This window comes from Strix aluco, chromosome 15 (assembly GCF_031877795.1).
Source record: "Strix aluco isolate bStrAlu1 chromosome 15, bStrAlu1.hap1, whole genome shotgun sequence".
NCBI lineage: Eukaryota > Metazoa > Chordata > Aves > Strigiformes > Strigidae > Strix > Strix aluco.
Genome location: NC_133945.1, coordinates 9,246,580 through 9,271,063, shown reverse-complemented (window position 1 = coordinate 9,271,063; position 24,484 = coordinate 9,246,580). Strand labels below are relative to the sequence as shown.

Here is a 24,484-nt window from a genome sequence, read left to right as displayed (position 1 = left end):
AATCCTGCAATTGACTCTAATTTCCCTTGATATTATGTGCTGTTATTATCATCCTTTATTGATTGTCTGTCTGTTGTCATTTATAAGGATATAAATCCTCTGTTATAAATTAAGTGTAGTCAGTCCTGCATTCATATTAATCAGCAAGAGTGTTCAGACTGCAGGACAACCTGCAATGGCCTGTTTGTCTTTATGTAGTTCCTAAATGCTCAATGGTGGGTAGACACAGAAGAAAAACTGGTTATTTCTTATTTATTTTATATCAGTATTTAATAATAGCAGTAAATAACTCTTCATGGATGCTGCCATCTCCTAATGAATGCCTTGCTGAGTTTCTGTGCAAATCACCGAAGTCATACAGTCTATTCTGAAAAGAGTTTGAAGCTCTTTTACATTTAGAGTTGAAAAGGGAGGCTGGTTGGTATCAGTATCTTTTGAAACCCGATTAATATCAAGTCTCCATGGGTAATGCACCACTGTCCAAAACTCTACTCCTTTGTCTTTCTTGTAGTTGGGAAATGACAGGAAAAGCCACTGGCTGTTTCTTGCTCTGGAATGTCCTTCCTAAACCAAACCAGCAGGAGTAAGAAAAAACCATGTGTAAAACTGCCTTGTAAATCATATTCTGATTTTAATATGAGCAGAGATAAATGTCAAAGACACACACTCCCATCCATCCCCCTCTCCTACTACCACCACCGCCGCCTCTATTCTGACATGCATTAAATGATGTGAGCTATGCTGGCAAGAACCTGTCTGTCTGAAGATGAAAAATACCTGAAACACCTCATATTAATCAAGTGTGCTATGCAGTCAAAGCCTGGCAGGAAATGAACACGGGGAGCAGATCAACCCCTTGGCAGGAGCAGATCAGCACATTGGCATCTTTGTCATAGTGAATATTGACTGGCCCTAGAAACTGTGAATTTATACCAGAACCTAGTCTATTAATCCCTTATTAGTCCTCTTGGCATTGCTTTAGCCACTGATAACTAATCAGCTACTCAAAGTTCTTTGAAAATCACCAACTTCTAGAATGTAGCCAAACTTGCAAGACGCTGAAAAATCTAAACTTGTGGAGAAACTGGCACATAATGTCAGTTAGATAAAATGTCAGAAAGACTTACTGGCAAAACACTGAACATTCTAGCACTAGGGTCAGACAGTTTAACTGTCTCTAAATCTTGAAAGTCTTTTCAGAGTGATATTCAGCCTAATCCTTTGATGCTCTGTATATATAGGTCTTCCTTCATCAGAGTTTCTCCAGCTGTTCCTTACTTTGATGTTACTTTTCACAAGGATTTGTACCAGCCTTCTGCATAGGGCAATTTTTACTTATTTAAACAGTGTCCTACAGGACTTTTCATTGCCATATGAAAAACTGAAGCTTCCCAATACCTTTTCATATAAGAATAGCTTTGTGAGATATATAATCATCTTTCTGGATGGTGATGATGTTGTCTCTGCCCTCTACTATTTGACATGTTTACCTTTTCCTGCAGGTTGATCTGAGAAAGCAGAATCTTCCATCCTTTGGGTCTGCCCCTTTTGTCTCACTAGCATCAATACTTCTGAACTACTCTCTCTTTGAAAAACTCCCACTGCTCCTTAGATTTAGGCAAGGCAAGGTTTATAAGTAGAGACATAGCTTTCATTAGGCTCTTTGCATTGACATCAACCCTCTTTTATTTCTACATTAAGTGCTATGTCTTTCTTTTGATGCATATCCCAAAAGCCAGTCTTATGTCCTGAAGTTCATAGGTCTCAAAATATTGTTTTATTTCTCCCTTCTGTGCTTGAAAAGCTAGGAAAGACTGAGCAAAAGGCTCTTCCTGAATACAAGAGTGGAAGAATCACCAGACTAGTGAGTCTTGATGGTGTGGAGGGAAGGACAAAAGCAAGATGAGTGTGTTCAGCCAAGTCCAAAGTAGTTTCTTCCTCAGGCAGTAGGAGGTGAATCAGAGAAATCTGTAAGACTGAGACAGAAGAGCTAGAGAAAACCTGGTCAACTGAAAGCTTCCTACTTTATGTAGGAAATAATCTTGAAAAAGGAATCTCTGAATAAGGAGTGTCCTCTGCAACCATTCAATTTTATCTCAGTGGAAAGAGTTTTCCCTTAGGCTTTCTTGGCAAAAGCATCTTAAAAATCCTTGTTAACTTCCTCTGGGGAAGGTACCAACAGCCTTGGAGCATCCATGGCCATTCCTGTGCAGGATCAGGTTGGAGTTGTAGTGGCTGGAGTTTATATCTCTCAGTTTTATCACTGTTAGCTGTCATTTGCCATCTACTGGGTTTTTTTGTTGTTTTTTGAAAAAATTATTTCACAAACACTGTGAAATTAGCAGTTGTCTCGGTGAGGACTCTGGTCCCCAGCTCTTAATAAAGAAGTAAAATCTTGTCCTTGTGAGAGGCATGCAAGAAAGGAAGAAGACATTTCGCAGCTGCAAGGAGCAAAACTCATCAGTTAGTGCCAAATCTCACACTACTGAATTTCAAATATCGACGTGTAGAATTGCAGAGACCATTTTTCTAAGGACGTGCTGCAGTTCAGAGCACAGCAAAGGATGTCAGCCGGGAGCGTGGGGGAACAGGCTTCACAGGGGGAATCACGTGCTACTGCGGCAGACTCTCCCCACCGCTCCCGCCAGGGATGTGCAGTTTAGCACCTCAAGCCAGCACGTTAAAGGAACAACCAAACCTTCACATAGAGAAAAACCTGCGGTTCCCCGAGCCTGCCTTATTGAGACATGGAAGCTGCCGCCTCAAAGGTCAGGAGCTTCGGAGGAGTAGCAGACTTTTCTACAAGGCTCTGTTGAAGATCTATATTTAAGACCAGTAGTCTGGCTGTCAGAATCTCTGTGGGGTATACATGCTATTTGCACATAGCTAGAGACAGACTAATTACATGTACACATGCTTAACCTTAATGCCTTCTCTTCTCTCAATTATCTCGTCAACGAAACCCTTTTAATGGCTTTTATCTAGAGTGCTTCCATGACCTTTTCTACTTAAAATGCTGTGCATTAACTTGCAGTCCCGGGGGCTGAGCTTTTAACAGATTTCCAACCACGTGAACTTTATTGGGAAGAAAGTAACAGTTGGTTTTGTCTGACCAATTTGATCTGCAACTCCAAGATGACTCCCAGATGGGTGTCTGCTGTGGGATGACTTAGGAATACTTGCAAACATGATGAACAACAGACTTAAAAACTGAGCATGTAAATACTTGGGAATTACTCTTGAAACACCTGTTTGACCTTGCTTCTGTACCACATGACAACAAGAAACTTGTAGGAAGAGAATGGATATCTACCACTAAATTAGAAAATCTTTTATGTGGACAGTTGCAGCTTCAATAAGTTACTAACCATGATCTTGGAAAAGTATTTAAGTTTTGAAGTGACCAGAAGGTCAATTCTGATTTAGTTTCTGTCAACCTTCTTTTCTTTTTTAAATGCAAAACTCTTCAGATACCCAAGGAAGTCTTTAATATCAAGACATAAAAGGAGAACTTTATACTGTCACTTTGAAGTAAATTTGAGATTATAATGCCAATATTTTACCGATTAAAAATATTAAAATGTATTATATTATGTCTTCTGCAGCATAATTAAGCTTATGCATATCAGATGGACCACGTTCTTTCAATTTTTTAAATGCATTCATTGAGATGCAGATGCTGATTATTTCAATAAAGATGTCTAAAGAGGAATTGTGATATAAATCATGATTTCCAACATTCTGAAGGTTTTATGTTTTCTGTTCATTTTTTTTTTTTTTTTTTTGTAGCAGGTACTTTTTGTGCTAGGATGGTTTATTCTTGTTTCAGGAAATTATGTCCTAATGAAATAAAAATATTTCCCTTTTTAAAAGAAATAATTAATGCCTTTGGTTATCCACATTTCTAAAACTAGTAAACATATCCTAAAGTGCTTGCTTGGGCTTTTTTTGAGAACTGTAAGGACTGAAATGAAAACTTGAAGTTTGCTGATGCAGGATTTTTCCTCTCTTAAAAAAATTTACAATATTTTGAATTGTGTCTGAAAGACTCATCAGACCCTTAGAATAAAATCCTTCCATACTGAAATCACTGGAAATTTGCTATTCATTGTAAAACATCCATGGGATCCTCCACTAAAGAACATAATGCCCACAGAAATGAAGCAACCATGTGCATGCTAATTTGTATTTCAGGAAAATGATAAAGGCAGTGGGAACATCCTGGTGGGAGTGGTTGTACTGTTAACTCTCAGGTCACCTATATGTATTCCTTATGCTCTGGGAAAAACTCTTCCTACCACTGACAAAGTTGTGCATTTCTTCTTCAAGTGTGGCTGTCAGTGGGCAGTACACAGGTTGTGTATAGAATTTCTGTACAAAAATTGTGTAGCAAAATCAACCTAGCATGTATAAATAGAGTAGTAATGTAGCAGTTCCACAGAAGGAAGAGGAATGAGTGGAGAGGATGGTGCTCAGCTGATTTAGCCTTCCTGACAGAAGGAGATTAATCTATCAATGATATCCAGGTGGTTTTCTGATAACAGACTAACTTAAAGGCTTCTAATACAATTTTCTTCTGCAATAATAAATCTCTGGCAGTTACAGTATCTGAATATGCAAATATGGAGGAAAGTAAGAATTTTAATTTTAAAAAATCTTATATGCGTTAACTATTAATTATACAAAGTATTGCACACAAAAGCAAATTGAAATACATCTTGTGGCTCTCATAATAAACAGATCCATCAAAGAACATGAATAAGAAAAAATACATTTAGTAGGGGACTGTAGCCAAAGAAGCTCGTTATGACTGCAGAGTGACTTTAATATATATGACTGTATATCAGGATGATTTGGTGAATCTCTTAACTACAAAACTTTATGATGTCTACAGGTCATTAAGATAATATTATAACCTTCCGAAAGCATACAGGGAATTATGATACATGGCAGGAAGTAAGACCCAGATTCTAATGAAAATTTAAAGTAGTATCAGATAAATTCTGGTTTTAGAACTCAATAATAATGCAGAGTTCATAAATTGTGACATCGAGTTTTAAATTAGGGCAAGAAAATTCTGAGTAATATGCAGCCTCTGAGGTTAAAATAATGTGTAGAGCTAAGTTTTCAAGCCATGGTGTAGTCATCAGGCAGTTTGTGACACAGGGCATGAAAGTGGATGTTCTTCTCAATTCAAACCTGATATCTTTGAGCATTTATCCATTTTTCTGTGTTGATATTTCTAGGTTGTGGATGTCTTTGAGAATTGTACACTGTCCTTGCTCTGGTTGCAGTCTTACTATAGCTTGTACACCAGTTAAGCCTAGTGCTCCTTTATGTCTCTTTCAAACAAACATAGCTTTTGGTGGAAAAAGGGGCGTTTTTACATTTTTTAACTTAATGTCTTGATTTCGTCTCCATACAAAGACTCATCTTCCAAAAGTACTTTGAAGCTTTAAAAGTTTATGACCTGTTTTTGAAAAGTATGGAGCAAACTGTCATTTCTCAGTGGGAGTTGTGGATACTTTTTGGAAGCATAGGTCATTGGGCTTTGGTAGAAATTTTCCCTTGGAAGCAGAAGGAACAAAGCTTTTCAGGCTTCAAAACCACTTGTGGATAGTTCCTCTTTCACAGAATACAAATGCACATGGCTGTCACTAGCAATATTTTTGAAGCTTTATTAAATGTATTTTATAGGATTCAAAGGGTATTAGTCCATTTTTTATAGTCAAATAGCAGTTTTCTTCTTAAACTTACTATAAGCTTGGTAATTTCAGAAAAATAGACCTGTCTATTAGTATTCATTCCTCTGAGAACTATGGAAATTACATCCTAAAGCAATAAGTTGAAGAAATTGCCTGGAATGTATTTAAAGAGGCATTATATTAAATGACAAAATATTTAGGTGTTATTTTTTGTTGTTGGAAGGCAGTATGCCTTTATGTTCTATGCTTTCTTTCATATTGAGAAAACATCTGTCTAATTAAATACTTGGCATAAAATGTTTATGCAACTTTTAGTAGATTAGAGGATGTATTGGCTCAGAATATATATAATCAGTTCAATATACATGAATGAATATCATATCAAGATAAAACAAGAACATCTCCAATTCCCAAGAAAATTCTTTATTGTATGTGATATGACTGATCCTAATTCTTTAAGCAGCAGTAAATAATAAACAGATGCTGTTGCCAGATTATAATTCACAATTAGAACTTTAATTGGGCGGACTCCATGTTTGCTTGTCTGATCTGGGGAATTGTGTGGTATTAAAAGACTCAAGAAATTTTCTGAAACTGTTTATTCTCTGTACAGTCATGGATAATTGAAAGAGATGTGTTCACCTATCAATTACCTAGCTTCTGTCTCAAGTCTTTGAGAAACTCATCTGTGGAATAATAAACTGCAGAAATCATTTTGTCCCCTCCCCTTGAAAGAATTTCCAATACAGAATGAGAAATTAACCCAATTACCCTTCTTTCCTAATCCTGCTGGTTACTGCTTCACAAGAAGTGCATCCTTCTCTCAAGGTTGTTACTACTTTGTGACTCATAAGTGTCAGTCAATGGGTTCTGTGTTAATTTTTCTCCTCCGCTCTGTTTTGTTTTGTTTCCCTCTCTGCTGATTGGGAGCAGTGCCTACAGCTCCACCGCAGAATGTGCAAGTCGAAGCCGTGAACTCCACAACCATTCAGTTCCTCTGGAACCCTCCACCCCAACAGTTCATCAATGGTATTAACCAAGGATACAAGGTAAATAGAATCAATATTTCTGTAACTTCAAATAACATTTGCCTTAACAGTCCTGGTATATAACAATTAGAAGTTGAATCTAATAATTTCTGAATCTCCAAACTAACTGTATATTTTCAGGGATATCTTACATGAGTGAAATAAAGAGAGAAGTGAGCAGTTGTTGCTCCTAACACTTGCAATTTATATAAGTTCTAAAAAGGGAATATGTCATAGGCTAGAAGTCCTAATACCTTTGTCATTTACCTGGAGAGTTTCCAAAGCCAAAACGCAGTTCAATATCAAACAGTTTGGAAATTCAGCACAGGAGATATGTTGTTGTGCCACTGAAAATCAACCTCGAGATTTCTATTTACTCTGATTCAAAATTCCCATTCGTTTCATTAGGAACCAAGACATCACACTAAATATTTGTCTTAACTTTCCCACTGTGATGATTTGGGAGAGTTAAGAATATAAAATTTATTAATCATGCTTGATGACACGGAGTTAGCATGATAAGTCCCTGTTGATGGGGCAACTGGCAGTATCTATTACAGTACGCAGAGTAGAGAGTGCTTAACAGAGCACTTGTTGGTACTTTGACCAGTGGAGTGTATGCTAAGAATGTAACTGGAGTGGTTTATTTCTGTCTCTCAGGAAGGACTGCTTAATAGAAACTTCTTCAGTCGTTCAGCAGTAAGGGCATAATAAACAAAGGGTTTGAAAACATTAATGGAAAGAACAAAGAAAAATCTTGTAGGAGTAACAGAGCAGGAAAAGGGAAGACAGGTATGTTTTGTGAGCAGGGAGGAAGAATGTTGATTTAGGTGCTGGGTGAAGGAATGTTGAGTGGGCTGAGGAGGATGTGTAGTTCAGAAGACAAGCTGTGAACTGAGGGACTGTAGGTGGATTTGAGAAGTTTCAGAAGACTTGATCATTCTCTAAGAATGTCTCAAAGTGATGGAGAAACTGAGACAGAGGTATGCATGGGAATTTTAGTATTTTTGCCCAGACCTACGTATTTCTCATAAAGAACAGTGGTGGTTTCAGAACCTTGCTGCTGAAGTATTATATACATGTAGATATGTATGCCTGTTTCTCCCAGAGACAGAATCAGCTCTCAAGACTAGATGACTTGATAGGGCTGCAGGAGTATATCCTGAAACCTCAATACAGAAGTAGTACTTGGCTTCTGTTCAGACTCTGGAGAATAAAAGCACTTTTTGGCCTCAGTGGACTGCAGTGCACTATAATTTTCTGGTGCAAATCCAAGTATGGTGAGCTCAGTCAGATTTGCAAAAGTCATATTTCAGATTTTTATTCTTCATTTTATTCAGAGTTTCAGTCTAAAGATCCTTAGTCTCATTGCATATCTATCTCTAATTTATGTTTCAGTTTCTTTAGCAACAGTATAAAATAACTAAAATCATAATTTGTATCTGTCAGTGGTCAGTGAAAACTTTTGAAATGATCAAAATTTCTCTTTCTTTGGTTTTCTTTGATTGCAGTAGATTGCAACAACTTTACCATTTGTTTCTCATAGGGATTGTGAATTGCAGTATGAAGACTCTGAGAACATTTCTGTCAGTTACTTCTATAGCATAGTTTTTTTGTATGATTTATAAATTACTAGTAGTCAAAGCTAGGCCTTTGCTTTTCTTACGGGCGAAATCCATTTCTTCCTTTAACTGACAGAATTGTTCACCTGTATTTTCTGCGCATGTTTCCTGAAGAACGTGCAATGGAATGCACCCAAAAAAGAAAAGTTCATTCCTCCAAAGTTATAAATGCCAATTGTAATCTACAAAGGTGATTTAGACAAGAAAATAAAACTTACTATCACATCAATCATTTTTCATTTTTATCTTTTCTTTGAAATTTACTTGCATTTCAAGAAGTTGTAAAGTGCAGCTTTTCGAATATGAAATATTCCTAACAAAATTACTCCTTATGGTCCTTTAACTGTCCTGTCTGATTATCAGAAACTATAGACATTGCCTAAATGTGTCAAATATGGCTCATTAATTTCAGGCATCTATTCATGTTTATGAGCCTGAAATCAATACAAGTAGCACAATTTACACAGATACTGAGTAAGGCCTAGAATTTTAACGTGCTCATATAAGCCATATGATGAGGATTTTTGGACAAAATAAAAATTTCATAAGCAGGTTAAAGCTTTAGACCCCTAAGCTATTAAGGTGATTTCAAAAATTGTTTTAAAATTTCAAAGTCATTTGCCAAAAATGAATTTTTTAAGTCCTCATTTAGGTACCTACACATAGGGTACTCCACTCTCAAAAATATTGATCATCCAGAAGATCTACTTACTGAGATAAATGAAACCTGGAAGAACTGAGCACATCTGACAAGCACACTGTTTTAAATGCATGAAAATGTCTTCAGGAGTCTAACTTTTGGGACCCAGGTGTTTAAAATTGTAGTAATCATCTTTATAACAGTTTTCTATTCTTTCTGTAGTTCCAGAACCACTTGAATCATTCACAATGTGGATATCCCCAAACCACCGAACAATGTAATACTCAGCCTGTTAGGCCAGGCTGGTCAATGGGATGCTGGGAGGCTGAGGGCAGGGAAGGAGGACGTGTGTGTGTCCCCCTTTCTCTCCCCCTTATGCCACTAACCTCCCCAGCCAGTGGGATCTTTAAAGGAACCCCAAAATAAGATAAAGCATTTATCTCAGTGTAGCACTGAAAGTACTTTTCTGCCTTCGGTTTCCTTTCAGCAACAGAGATTGTCCAGGGTGGTCAGAGCAGCCCAGAGAGAGTCAAAAGACTCGTGTCATACTAATAATAATTTGCAACAATTTTGTCGTTGTTTAGTAGCAGACATTGAGAATTGCAATACCTCCACGGTATCGGTATATCCCCCATCACTAGTGAGCATGATACACATCCCTCCAGTTATCATAGGAGCAGTGTTATATCCATCTGTTCAGCGTCAGAGCTGACAGTAGTTTAACAGCATTGCTTGGTTTTTTACAATCAGATTAAGATGGTTTGGCAGCCAAGCATACTTTGATTCCAAATAGACACAACTTCTAATGCGAGCTCATCCATGTTTTAATTTTCTAGCTTCTAGCATGGCCAGTGGATGCTCCAGAGACTGTGACTGTCGTCACCATTGCTCCAGATTTTCATGGTGTTCATAGTGGTTGCATCACCAACCTGAAGAAATACACTACTTACTATACATCGGTTCTGTGTTTCACCACACCTGGCGATGGACCACGAAGCACACCCCAGCTCCTGCGCACCCTTGAAGACAGTGAGTAGTCAGCACTGACAGAGAATCTCGGTGCCCAGATTTTGTTTGTTTGGATATAAAAGCCAGAATTTTCAAATCTAGGTGCTTAAAATTTGACCTCAAGTTCACGATCAGTTTGCAGTCTCTTGTTAAGTTACTTTGCATCAGATGATCACCTCAGCCAGTTGTCCATGTGTGTTCTTTTAGCCTGTGGCAAAGGAATGATACTTGATAATTTTCTCATTACGGACTAAACCCGAACAATTTTTTTTACACTGGTCAGAAGCTGAAAGCTTCATAGTCTGGTTCAGCTAACACACAATATGTTGTTTATGTCTGTGAACCCTTATGCTCTTAAATCCATGTTCATGCATCCAAATAAATGTGAATTGATCTGCTTAGGAACTGAGCACTGGAACTTCCCATGGAGGTCAATGATTAATTTGCAATTGTTTCCTTCTGCTATTCAATATATTGAAAATGTCTGTATCAATATTATATTGCAAGTGTTTGTATAAAAGAAACAGGATTATAGCAATGCAGTAACTTTTATTCCACAAAACTGGAGTCAAGATGAAGTAAAATGAGCTGGATAGTTTAGCATATAAATTATTTCCTGCATCAGAAAATGTTTGGGCCTCTGTGGCCCCTTGGAAGTGTTTACTCAAGACATATTTGGGACTAACAAGTCTAGCGTGTGTCTGATGCAGGTAACTAAACTGCAGTGGCCCTTGCAGCTGTGTGTCCACAGTGATCTTGGCTCTGGACAGTGCTTCAGTATCTTCCTGTCATGGAGCATCATAAACACTGTTGCACATTTACAGATCTGAATCAGAGTAAAAAAATGTCTAATACATCCATTAGGGTATTGCTTTTAGAAATATTACTTTGCCTTAATAGGGATCTTTTAGGTTAGTCAATGTTCCCATAAAGAAAATCAGATTGTCATTAACATTCACAGAAGTGAGCCTCAAAGTGCTAATCCAATTTTTCATGAGATACTCCTGAAAGAACATGAAGAAAATTAAATACATTCCCATGGATTTTCCTTTTGTAGTTAGTCTCCTCCATATGCTAGACCTGTGTGCCAAGAGCAGATTGTAAACTTAAACCTTTGCTTGTTAGAATATCCCAGAGATAGCAATTTAACTACCAGAAATCTTTGTGAACCATTGATATGAATTTATACTTGTTTATCTGGGATTAAAGCAAAAGGCATGGAGGAAGGAGAAACATGCATTAGGTTTCTGTGTGTAGTATTAACTTTTTTGCCTGTTTTCCTAAAGAAATGAAGCTTTTGACAATGATGGTTTAAATGTATTCAACTGTCTGTCTTAGGTCCGTCTTTCTCCCTCCAATGACATTTGAACCCTGTGGCTAATTTCAGTGAGTACAGAAGAGTAAGAAACTAAAGATATGAGACTCCTAAGATTTCACACAAATTAATCAGCTTGGAAAAGGCAAGAGACTATTAATATTTCTGCTGAAGAAAAGGCTGCAGAAATGAGCCTTAAAGACTGCATGAAGCGGGAGAAGGGGCATAGTCAAGACACTGAGAGTATCTCAGGGAAATGTTGGGGTCACCTGCCATTTTAAACACAAGAAAATTCCATCATGAAACATAAAATGAGGGAAATCCAGGCTTGTATTCTGTAAAACATTTAAAACATTTCTTGGTGTATGAAGCCGTATGCTGCAAGGAGCCTCAGCAGTAGAGTTGAGCAGGAGATTTTTTTATTTATTTATTTTTAATCCTTCAGAATTGCTTTCCTTGGTTTTCATGGTGAGTGAGAAGTTAAGTGCGGGATGGTATAATGCATCATTGAATCTAAGTGGCTTCAGGATTTATGTGGTGGGAAAAAGATTCAAAAGGACTGTCATTCATGTTCTCAGGTGATAATTTTCTGTCTGTATAGCAAAGTTAGGCAATCCTTTAGGAAAAAAATAGTGCAAACAGGTCTGTTTGCTGAAGAACTGTAGGTCAAATAAAATCTGACATCTAGTCAGAAGCATTGTGTCCTGGCTTGGAGTAACCTGCACCTGTTTTTCATTATGACATTAAAATTGGACTGCAACTGCAGAAGCTAATTGGAGTAAAGCTTTGCGACGATGCAGTTTGCATGTCTGCAGATACATGGTCCCAAATAGTGTATAATTGCTGTGCTCTTGTTGGGTATTCCTGAGATCGCTACCAGATCAGCAGTTCTTTCTGTAATGCTTTGACTACTAGATAGCGCAGAATGGATTTGGAAATTTTCCTCACTAGGATTGCAGAATTGCAAATGTGGTTGTAGCCGACCTACTGGCAGGCTTTGTTGTTTTTTTTTTTTTCTATCATAGCTAGAGGGGGATGAGAAACTGGACTAAAGTGAAGAGGAAACAAAATATGAAATTGCAGACGAGAAATTGCCAACTGATGTCAGTGGAGCTGGAGGATACTCGGGCAGGGATCCAATGACAGAAGCACAGTGAATATAAAGTGAACAAAAACTCCTTTTTCCAGTACATCGATTGAAGACAGAACAGCAGTTGGATCAAAAATCAGTCAGGATGTCTTCCTTGAAGATCAAAATTGAGGGAGGATGGCATATTCTTGACAGTCATTCCATTTTATGCTCTTTCATTGCACACTAGGGAGCTGAAATTTTTAAGAGCTCTTGAGCTACATCATAAAAATCCTTTAGAAGTTTCACACACTTGTATTCATTTTACAGAAGACAGTTGCCATTATGTTGGACATTTTTAGAGTTGTTTTGAGAGAATCTATCCAAGCAGTGACTTGGTGACTCTGTCCTTGCTTTGACCTTGCATAGGCAAAAGACTCTTTCCAGGTGAGGGGGGTGCTGGTGATGTTGCTACAGGCCTAAGGCCAGATAAACTACACACAGCAGCACAGGTAAACGCCACATGCCGTCGTTGAGGGAAAACAGCAAACACAATTGCTTCCAGGACTGCCAGCTTGATTGTTCTAATTAGATTAGATCAAGAAGAGAGGCAGAGTACAAGTTGTGTGCAAGTCTCCTGCTGCCACTCTCTTTAGTTGTCTGCACAGTTAGGATGATGACTGGATAAAATAATTTATGTGATGATAGCCAGAGTGCTTCATAACACCTTGCCTTCTCCCCGCTCCCCTGCAGCTCTCACTGATGTTTCCAGCTGGCTTCCCTTGGCCCCGGCTCAGTGTTTTATTTCTTCAGCCCTAACCTTGCCACATGAATCAGATCAAAAGTAAGTGGGGTTCTCCTGTTAACAGATTTCCTTTTCTGATTGCCAGAGCCAGGAGCTGTGGGACACCTGAGTTTCACTGAGATTCTGGACACGTCTCTCAAGGTCAGCTGGCAAGAACCTGTAGAGAAAAATGGCATCATTACAGGCAAGTATCAGCTGCTATCTCTGGTTTGGGGGTTTTTTAGGTGTGTGTGGGGTAGAATGTATCATTGCAGCGAAGAAATGTTTGCGTAATACAGCATTTAGGAAGAACTGGCCACTGTGAGTGCTGGTTTCCTGGTCCCTCTTTTGAGTAATTGAAATGTTATAGAAAGTACGGGTCCAATTACTGGCAGCTCATGATTGTGGTCACTGAAAAGACAGTCTGTATTAGAAATCAGCTCCCCATGGAGTTTCTGGTCTTGTTAAATCTTCTGTGACCTCCACTTGTGTTACTAAATTTCTGAAACTTTGTGAGACAGTGTTTGGCCTTTGCCCTAAAGGTGGGGGGTTCCTACATGGAGTTTACAGCTGCAAAATCTGGATTGGCACTGCTAAGATTTGCAATCAAGACCAAGCCTGAAATCAGCGGTATCCTTCATCTGTGATCAAGTGGTCTGGCTGTAGAGTGCGTGACAAAATTTGCATGTCATTACTTAATTTTGTATAAACCATCACAAGGGTTCAGAACTCTCCTGTTTCTCTTTGGTGAGCTTGCCATTTGACATGCTGTTTATCTATTTACTGTATGCCAGTGTAGATACAACATCAGCAATTTCATTATTTTTCATAAAACAAGCTATAAATAGTTGAGAAGGACTCTAGTTCTTATCAACAGAGGCAATATTGTTTTCAGATGGGAAACTATTACAGCTGCACAGGATGAACATTCCATTTAACAAAGGCTTTCAAGGTTTTGAAGTGCAAAAAAGCTCCCAAATTTTAAATTACTGGAGCTAAAAATCATAGTTGGGAAGGGAGAAGATCATTTCACATGGATCAAAATATTTTGTTTTGGAAGCATTGACACTGAAATGTTTAATTTATTTTTTTTAAATTGTATTGTAATTTGTAAAAACAAAAAACTTTTTAGGAGTTTTAAAAAAAATCAGACTTCCTGGCCCCTGAATATTGAAATGTTATATCAGTCTGATATCTTGAAGCATTTTAACTTTGATAGACCTAATTATTTTGCTAGGACTTGCACTTGTCAGTGTTTTCTCTGTGTATCTGTAACATGCAGCATTTGTATATGTGTCTTCTGTGCTGTTTATATAGTGGAGTCCATACACAGATCATCTTATGCCTTTATACGATGGTATCCTTCCTGAAATATGCATCGATTTAAGTGGTCTGAGAAAATACACTAATGACTTCTGAAAGCAGAGCAGTATTGATTCAGTGAAGATGGCCAAAGCGTTCAAACCCGAGTGCTTAAATTTAGGTACCTAAATCCAAGTCTAGCTATCTAAGTAAGATGATGTAATACTCATCTTCGTTAAGCACAAGTTAGCTGCGCTATGCTTAGTGTTGCAGAGTCACTTAGCTAGAAACAAGCTGCTGCCTCCCAGAATGGGTTGAAACCTGGTGGAGCACGATGATGGACCCTGTTATATTCAGGGCAATTTGTTTCAGAAAGGATTAAGTCAAGGAGCTCTATTGTTCATGAAGAAACACCAGTGTAAAAATGCCCAGCAAAGCTTATAAGGAAAAAAGAAATGTCCTTAATGATGCAAACTGCATTTGGGTTAGAAGAAAAGAATAGGAAAATTGTTCATGCCCTGAGTACCTCAAAGGTTTATAGAGTGCTGCTTGGCGATCTGAGTGCTTAGAAAGGCAATTATTCATCATTTCTGCTCATTGATATCTTTACTGGACCTTCTTGTTCCACGCACCAGAGCTGGGAGGAGGAAAGCACAGAGGGTGGTGCCCGGCAGCCAGCCTGCTCTGGGAAATTGCCCATTACTCTTGCTGTAAATTTCAGTATCTTCCTTGTTTTCTCAGTAAACATTGATTTATGAGGACCTGGATGTAGACGGACAGTTTGTGATTGGGTGTACTGCTCTCTTGTAGAGAATTTACTCCAGATCAACAGAAAATTATTTCTGAAACTCCTCTGGTCATTAGTTTCCGTTAGGCAGCATTTTGTGGAGGGTGTAGTGCCAAAGCATACAGGAAGGCTCTGTGGCACCTCTCCTATTCTCACTTACGCTGAAGCCAGAGGAAACACTCAGCCCAGGCCGGCTGGACTCCCCCGTGCACATTTCTGGCAGTGATCACGTCTGTAAAACAGAGAGCGCATTTTTACCAACCACATGTCCTAAAGTTCTGCCCATCTGTCAGTCATTGTGGCTTAAGTGCTACTTGGGGGTACGGTGGATGTTGTTCCTTTCCTTCAGCATTTTTTCATCTGTTTTTGTTATGCATGATTACATTTGGCTTTGTGTCTGCTCGGTGTCTATGTATGTATTTTCTGTTTGCATTTTTTTGTATGACTAGAATTTAACTATACATTTGGGACTGAAATATTGAACAGTAAATGCTGCCTCTTTGCCTTTTCTTCAATTTGCATGTGAACACAGGATATTTTTCCAGGTGAACATTTTTTCAGAAAATAAATACATAGAGACTATGTGCCTAATGGGCAAGAAAGCTGGGTCTCATCCCTGTGGTCACAAGGGAGAAAACATAAAATGTTCAAACAATAACCTCCCACATTTGATGTATAGCCAAAGCTTATCTAGATGGGAGAGAGGATATCTCAATCACTTCAGATTGCCTAGTGCATGGTGGATGAAACTTTCTATTGTTCGTAAGCAACAAATGGATAGAGGGAGCAATAAAAATCCCCTGTTTATCTCCTTCTGGTTATTTATTGCTTTGAGCAACCTGTTTTGTTTTGTTCTGTGGTGATACTCCTTGATTCCCTCCGCCAGCCCATGAGTAGGGTTCAAAGCAGGCATAGCCAGGTCGTCTGCAGCTCCCGGGCAGACAGATGAGTCCTTGCCCAGCCTCTGCTCCATCCATGGCTGCACATGAATATTCTGCTGGCTGGGGACACGGCTGCTGGTTTTGTGTCCTCTGCTGGGAAGTGGGGAGAGGCACGACTGCACCTTCCTCCAAGTCGTCAGTCTTCCACATTGCCCTGTCTGGAACAAACAGCACCCACGGCTTTTGAAAGAAAGGGATGTTTGTGATGGTCGTTCTGTTTGTAACTCCCTCATAACTCTTCACTGAATATCAAATAGAGTGGACAGACATCTCCCACGTTTCTGTTTGCCATCTCTTAATGAAGGCAATAGAGTCCTTAAATTTTGTCAAAATCTTCATATAGATTATAGACTTGCCTGTGCTACATAAACTTTGATCACTGGTGAATGATTCTTAAGCCTTTTCAGAGCATCAAAACATCCCAGTGTCTCTGAGATATTGGTAAATGACTGAATTAATTCCCATTCAGACACTTACTTAAAACTGGTTCCAGATGAGCATTCAGGAGTTTTTCCCCTTCCCCTAGGTAGTGCATGGTCAGACAAGCGGTTGCAGTGTAGCTGGAATTATTGAAGTATCACCTCTCTTTATCACTGCCCCCTCACCTGAAGCATAATTAGTGGCTATGTGAGCTCTCCAAGCCCATTTTCACGCAAAATAGGTTAACGTGAATCTCTGTCAGTGATGGCAGCTAGCACTAGAGTAAGGATAACATCTCACACCTCTCATACTCTTACAGAAATGTTTGTCTCACCATGCTGTTAGTTTATGAGATGGTATTTCTTTGTTGATTAATACCATAATGTATTTTGCTATCTCAATTTGTATATGTTTATCAGCTTATCATAGGTTTTTTATTAAAAAAAAAGGAAAAAAACTTCAAGCCCCACAACTGGTCTGAATTCCTCATCTTAGATGGTGGGAACAGGAACCCAGTAGGGAGTTTCTCTAGCCAGCTTGCCTTGTGCATGGTTCACTCAGTGGGATTCCTTTCTGTTAGTCCTTTTCACTCACTTCCATTTCACAGGCATTCAAGAGCTATGTGTATTTTTTTTTTTTTCCCCCCTGAGTCAAATCACAAAGAAAGCTGCAATCAGGCAAACTTTTCAGACACACTCTCTGGAGGCTGGCACAGTGAGGTTCAAATGGGTTCAAACGAGAATAAAGTAGGACTGGGCAGGAGGAGGACAAGCAAATTTGGAGGTAAAATTGAGCAAATCAGACAGTAGAAAGTTTCAAAAGTTCTTGGAAGGCAAATGGTTATAAAAGCGATAAAAAGGAAAGCCTGGTTATGATAGAAGAATAATACAGAGGTCAGGGTGAGTGCAGTTTTGGACAATACATTGGCTACACTATGATTTTGAAAGAAAGGATAATGATTCACCCTGCTAAAGGATTTGTGCAAGGAACAAGCAGTGGGGAGTAGAGGTTTTTCAGTTCCTAGAAGATTCCCACAATGTTCCTACCTGATTGTTATTGTCAGATTTGTAAGTATTTCTAGATAGACGGCAGTGAAGGTTACTTCAGCCTGGAAAGAGAGTAGCCATACTAAGTAGATATAGATTTTTAATTAGATATTCCAGCTGGTGAGAAGATGTTATAGTTTCCAGTGTTTCTCCCTATTTGCTTCATAGAGTTCACAGAATGAAAGGTCCACCCTTCTGTGAGATTATCCCCAGGTTTTCTGGCCATTTCATAGCAAGCACTGTACCGTTGTGGAAAAAAAGACAGTAGGTTGATGGGCAGATGATACCCAGTGGGGTGCCTATATCAATTGTTTATTGGAAATAAGAATATTAGAAAAATACTTGGGTATTTTCAACTTGCTTTTTTTCTGCTTAGAGAAGATGACCACAATGGAGTAGAGTAAGAAACAAGCCATACCACCATAGACCACAAGAAAATCTTGTAGAGGCAGGAATTTACCAGTCTCTGGGTTTTTGTATAACTGCTTTAGGAGAAAAACTAGACCCCACCACTGCTGTGGCCCCCTGACTTCTGTGTAATTGTTTTTTCAGGGTACCAGATCTCCTGGGAGGTGTACGGCAAGAACGAATCTCGTCTTGCCCGCACACTACCCAACACGACGCTGGAGTACAAGATCACAGGGCTGTCATCTCTCACCACTTACACAATTGAGGTGGCAGCTGTGACCGCAAAAGGGAGCGGATGGGTCACATCCTCCACCATCTCTTCTGGTGTCCCCCCAGGTTGGTGAAACTGCGTGAAACAAATTAAAATGGGCTGATTCTTCATATTTTTATGTTCCAAAGATCACAAATTACTTCAGAAATAATAAAAATGGTTTTATTTATAAAGCATTGGAGTTCTTTACCACGTAACTTAAATTTAATTTTTAAAACAGATTAAAACATTAAAATGAACAGACTTGCAATTTGAAATTACCAGAAGTTGAGGCTGTTTAATACAAATATAAAAAATGATGTAGGGATGGCAGAAGGAATGGACGAAGTAATAAAGTGGATGCAATACAGACTCTCTTGACATTTATGAAGTAACATAAGAATGAAGCCTGAATCAATTCAAAAAGTGTTGCTTTGGGAGAAAAATAGAGTTTGGATGATGTTACAAGGGAAGGGTTTTTCCATTTATAAGTAGTATAGCTTATGTCACCTATGAGAGGACACATATAATGAAACTAAAATTTTATTTAAAAGATGTGGGAGTGGTTGCCTGAGAAAGATTTGGGAGGAGGAAGTCCTGTACTGCATTGTCTAAGTTACCATTTGGACACCTGTAAATGTAGTCTTTTTGCATTTTGGTTCTAAAAATTCTATACTTTCCTTTATACAGTATAGAAAGCAAACTAAAAAAGCAATTCATACCTCAAACAAGCAGTTTCAGTTAATTTATAGGTTATAGAAGTAGAATTTTTCAAAGTTGAGCAGTTAGTATACATCACTGATGGTAATCCAATTTTTCCCTTTTCTGGTATTTTTGCAATTTTCTATATGTCTTGAAGTATGTTTGCCTTTCTTTTCCCTAATCATAGCTAATTGTGACAAGTTGTAGACTGGATCAATGCCATGCTCCCTGTTGTTAGCCAGATAACAGCATTATCCTACTTGGTCAGGGTTAGTTTATCCGTTATAGTTCCCACAAATGTGAAGTAAGAATCAAAAATATTATGTATTTGTGCATACTTGAAATATATGTCAAAAAGCTGCCCATTTTTTGCCTGCAGCATTTGTACGTAATACAACATTATGAATGATTACTGATTATTATAGTAATTTCCATTACTTACAAATGCAGGTATTATTGGGAATTTATTCTAAACAATCTATATTTAATCTCTTTCCTGGGCTTGCTTTTGTTGATAATTCAGATAATATTAAAAATGTAAATGCCACTGTAAGCTTGACTGATGTGAGGCAAAGATCTGATTGGAGCTGCAGATTTTTCCTCATAGAAGGTCACCCTCTTTATTTGCAACAGGAATTAAAACAAAAATTCGTCTACTTTATTCAGGCATCAGAAATGCCCTCTAAAATTCATCTATTATAGGTCAATATAAGAATCACAAAATCTTCCCTATACACTACCAAAAACTTGATTCTTTTTCTGTGGTTAATGTATTAAAGTTGTATGTACTCTAAGAAGTAAGCTAAAATTATTGTCATTTAATTCTGGAGAAACAGAAGTACAGTGGAATTAGGTGACTTGATGAGTGATTGGCAGATCTGGAGCTGGGAAGTACCTTCCCCCCTGGGCCACCACACTTTGTCGGTTGTGCAACTTCTCTAAAATAGTAGCTGTAATTCTGTAGATAGGCTCTTTCTTTTCTCGTTTGATCTGTAAAAATGTGGTGCATGCTCAGAACAGCAGAAATAGTAATGCTGTATGTAATACTCTGCCAAAAAGAAAAAAAAACCCCACAGCTATTTGCTCTATTATAATTGTTACCAAGGTATTTTATGTGCTGAAACACTGAATGTCAACCTGTGTTACTGGGCCCTTCACAAAGCATTTCCACCTCTCGTTTCTGTTTCTTCAGAACTTCCAGGTGCTCCATCCAATCTGGTGATTTCCAACATCAGCCCTCGCTCTGCCACGCTTCAGTTCCGGCCGGGGTATGATGGCAAAACCTCCATCTCTAAATGGATAGTCGAAGGCCAGGTATGTCCCTGAAAAAAAGCTCTTAATGAAGTTTCTGAGGGGTTAAAAAGGGTCTAGATAGTGAATTGCTGTTTGGATTACAGTTTTTGTTTAACTTCGGATCAAAGCTCTTCAGTAAATTGCCTGGTGGTAGCTGTTCAGGGGGTCCTGGAAAGTTTGGAATGCAAGGGAGCTCGAGAGGCTTAGCTGAGACATGTCTGTGAGAAAAGGGTCATATGAATGCTGTAAATTCTCTTCAAAGGAACAAAGGAAAAATATGCTATATAGTATATATATATGTGAGAATGCTTATCCTTTAAAAAATTCACATGGATTTTTGTAAAGCAGTTTAACTTATGTTCAGAAGAACACCAGATCCATCATAAGCAACACATACAGCAGAGCTTAAGTCCATCCATTTATCTAAAAAAGGATTTGAAACCTGTGTTTAGGTTCTGTTAGGTGTATTTTCAAACCAGATGCAAACCTGGAATTATCTAATAGAGTCAGGAATGTAGGAAGAATTGCACTGAACAGCAAAGATACCATTATTCATGAGACTGAGTGTATTTTTCTGTCTTGTAATGGAATACACTGAGGTTTTCTATCCAGGCCTCTAGATATGAATAGGATGAATTCTCTTCTTCATCAGCTTTAAACAATATCCTTCTTTCTGCTGTCATTATGCCTTGGAGGAGTTATATATTCCTCATTTGTTCTCCTGACAGATGAGCTTTGCTTCTTCCTTTCCACCCACAGATCTTTATAAATAATACAATCTGTTTTTAAGACCAAATGTTGGACTTCTTAAATCACCATCACCACTTAGACATGTTGATACAATCACTTCACTTGGTAATGAGACTGTTGTGAACAAGTTGGTACATTTTGTACCGTTTACGTACACATTATTGCATACTACGGAATTAAACACTGAAATCCTATAATATGGTGGCTTGGCACATTCTGAGAAGCATTTTTGTGCTGGAGCACCACATTGATATTGCTAGGAATTAATCCTGTGAGTTGCAGAATGCCACTGAAGTGAAATAAACTTGAATGCTTTAAAACTGCAATAATAATTATCATGAAGTTCATCTGCATCCTTGAAGAGCCGCCGGTAGTTGAAGGGTGTACAGGAAGGAAAGGGAGGCTCTTTCATGTTCACAAACCCTCACCAACACCTCATGCATTGCTAGAGAAGTCAAGGGGTTAGTGGTTCTGATAGATCCTGGATCAAGGAATATTTGCTCCGTTTGGGGAAGGAGCACAGCCAAAGTCTTTGCAGAGTCTGGGCAGTTCTTTTCACCATAGCTATCCTGCAAGTTTCTTCTGTGCCATACCTCACCGTTTAGCTTTGGCACAACAAGAAATGTTGTTCCAAGTGGATTTAATTTAAAAAAAAAATTTCTTGCTCACATGATGAATAAAAATCTTTTCAGGTATGCAGAGAAATTGGTGACTCCTTAAGGCTACAGCAAATCCTATTTTCAGGATGGCAGCTGCATATAATCCTTTGTTCACAGGCCATTCTGCCAGCACTCCACTCAAACTCTCTTTCTCTCCTGAAGTGCAATTTCACAGCACCTTTAGCCAATCTAAACCAGAGCTCTTGTTGTCCTGCTCCTGTTCCCTCTCCTCATCCCCATCCCTCTTACCAAGACTTTCTTACTCCTGCCTTCTGCATGCACTGAGTCTGGCATGATCGTACCTGGAGTTGCTACGAGATTTGATCCAGTCAAAAGTCTCAGACAGCTCGGCTCTCTGCACAGGCTGTGTGTCAGAAGAGCACCACTGCAAGGGGAGGGGATGAGAACATGGTAGTGGGGGCAGAGATGAGGGCAGGAATGCCTCCATCCTGACTTGGATCTAATCTGCCTCGGACCTGTCCTCTGGACTTTGCTCGTTTTCCTGCGTACCTTGCAAAGGCACACAAGCTTTCACAAAACAGCTGCCAGTGACACCCCAGTGTTCACTTGGGCCTTTCACGTAGTCTGTTCTAAGCAGTGATATGTCTGCGCTGGGATGCAGACTACTGTTGCAACATCTGTATTTTAGCATAGACAACCATAATTGTTCCTTAGGACTATGTTAGATTGAAGGGCAGTGGTTCTACCCAACCTACCACAGTATTTTCTAAACAGAAATATAGGGAGGATTTTTTCCTTCTGGATCTTTCATTCACTGGCCTGTGTACAGCTTTAAATAACACTGTTAAGTTTTTTCATGCCTTAGCATTAAATTAAAAGCCACTTAAGGTATGGTTTTGCATACTATAATTTTAAAACAGGTGGTATTGCTGAGTGATAGGATCACATTTAACTATAAAACACTAATCTGTATGTTCTAGTGTACTTTGTAATTAATCAGTTCAATTAGAGAATCAAGATTCTGTGTAAGCAGGTACAGAGACTACATCTCCATCCATTTGCAAATTTTTTGACCGTTAACATTTCTGAAAGCTTGCAACAAGGTGCAGAGTAGCTGAAAATAGCTAATAGCTTGGGAAAAAGTATATTGCAGTTTACTAAGACCTTGTACAGCATGATCTCTCCTGGAAGGAGGAGAATGAGGTCAATCTCCCACAAAGGTGTGTTCCCTCTGCACTGTACTTCTGCTGTCGGTGGGTTCATGACAAAGCATGACCAACAAATACTTGGTACTGTCATGCGCTTCATCTGTGTCCCCCTCTGTTTGTACAGCTGGATGACAGCTTTGCACTGGACATCCCCTATATTTTGTGTCTTCTCTTCCATCTCTACTGGGAATATACCCTTTACTCTGTCTGAGTCCTTACAGACAAAATTTAGCTATTTTATATTCACACACACAATCAACCTGCCACCAACGCGTTTTTCTTCTTTGTTTCCTTATGTGGCATAAAGCTTCCTTGATAAGGGCAGGTCTAGGAAATACTCCGACTATTCCATTTTGGCTAAGTGCCATTTTTGAAGTCTGATACTTCATGAACAATTTGGATGAAAGACACAGCTGGGAATTTCAGTTGACGTGAAATTTTGTACATCTGGCCTTGGCTTCTGCTTTTTGTGCTAGGGTGTAAATTCACAGGAGCCACTGTGGAACTAATTCTTAATTACGTCAATGAACATGAGAGGAGAATCAGGTCTTTAAGATTTTAGTGTTGGTAGATACTGAAATATCAAGCGTCAAAACTCCCATTTCTGTGTTTCTAGTGAAGCTACATTCTGTACTTCTGAAGGGATTTCTTAAAAATCACTAGGTTATTTCTTTTTCATCTTTCTATCTAGACTCAGAGGACTGGAGGAAACTGGATTTCCAAACGAGAACTATAAAAAAAGTACCAATACTATTTTAAAAATATTTCTAACATTGTTTTTCCATTACATACAGTATAATCTAAAGAGAATAGGGTCTAATGTAATACAGAGGGTCTGCTGACACTTGTTCAGAGGGACCAGCAGTAACTGTCTTGTGGCATTGACACTCACAGGTAACATGTTCATCCCCAAAGAATTTTGGTAAATCCTTCCAATCGTCCTGTACTCTCAGATGCAGTTAGAGTGTATATTGTACATATTTTTTTCTGGCAATTTGCAACCAAGAATGACTATGAATCCCTGCTGTTGTTCACATGGTTTTGTGTTTGCACTCTCTGTCTGCTGGAATCCAGTTTCAGCTTATTTTTCTTGTGCTGGATTTTTCCTGGGGTTTTGTCAGGAGAAGAACGTGAATGACATCATCATGACTGTGCCTTGGTGGATGCTCAGTCCACAGCACCAGGCCTTCCAGTGGCTAATTAGAAAAGCTGGGCTAACTTCTGCCGAGTTTGGTGTGTTTTAATGGTGATTAATGTTATTGTGCAGACAACAGAACACTGTGGAATGGCTGAAGACCACTTACAAAGACCTATTGCAAGTTATGAAGCCATGAGTATATGGGCTAATATAGAGAGTTTTTCTTAAAACCTTTCGCTGTTTTTAGAGAGATTTTGTATGAATATCATGGTGAGCAGTAGAAGAGTTTCAAAGTAGTAAAACCTTTAAAGTATTATCACTTGTAAAGCTGTGATTTGGGAAAGACGTTGTAACTTTGACCATGAATTTACCTGGTTTTGTGGGTTAAGTCAGTGACCCAGATAGGATTCATCCATTGTACGAGGTGATTCTCTGGGTGTCATTTTTA

General features: G+C 38.7%; 1 protein-coding gene across 3 annotated transcripts in view; it reads left to right on the top strand.

The window, feature by feature from the left end:
* Window positions 1–24,484, top strand: part of SDK1 (sidekick cell adhesion molecule 1) — a 416,682-nt gene that overhangs the window by 300,176 nt on the left and 92,022 nt on the right. For all 3 annotated transcript variants that reach the window (XM_074840972.1, XM_074840973.1, XM_074840971.1), the window contains exons 18-22: window positions 6,639–6,754; window positions 9,832–10,024; window positions 13,278–13,376; window positions 18,220–18,411; window positions 20,220–20,341. In XM_074840972.1, the coding sequence (XP_074697073.1) occupies window positions 6,639–6,754; window positions 9,832–10,024; window positions 13,278–13,376; window positions 18,220–18,411; window positions 20,220–20,341 (722 nt within the window). The remainder of the gene's footprint in view (window positions 1–6,638; window positions 6,755–9,831; window positions 10,025–13,277; window positions 13,377–18,219; window positions 18,412–20,219; window positions 20,342–24,484) is intronic.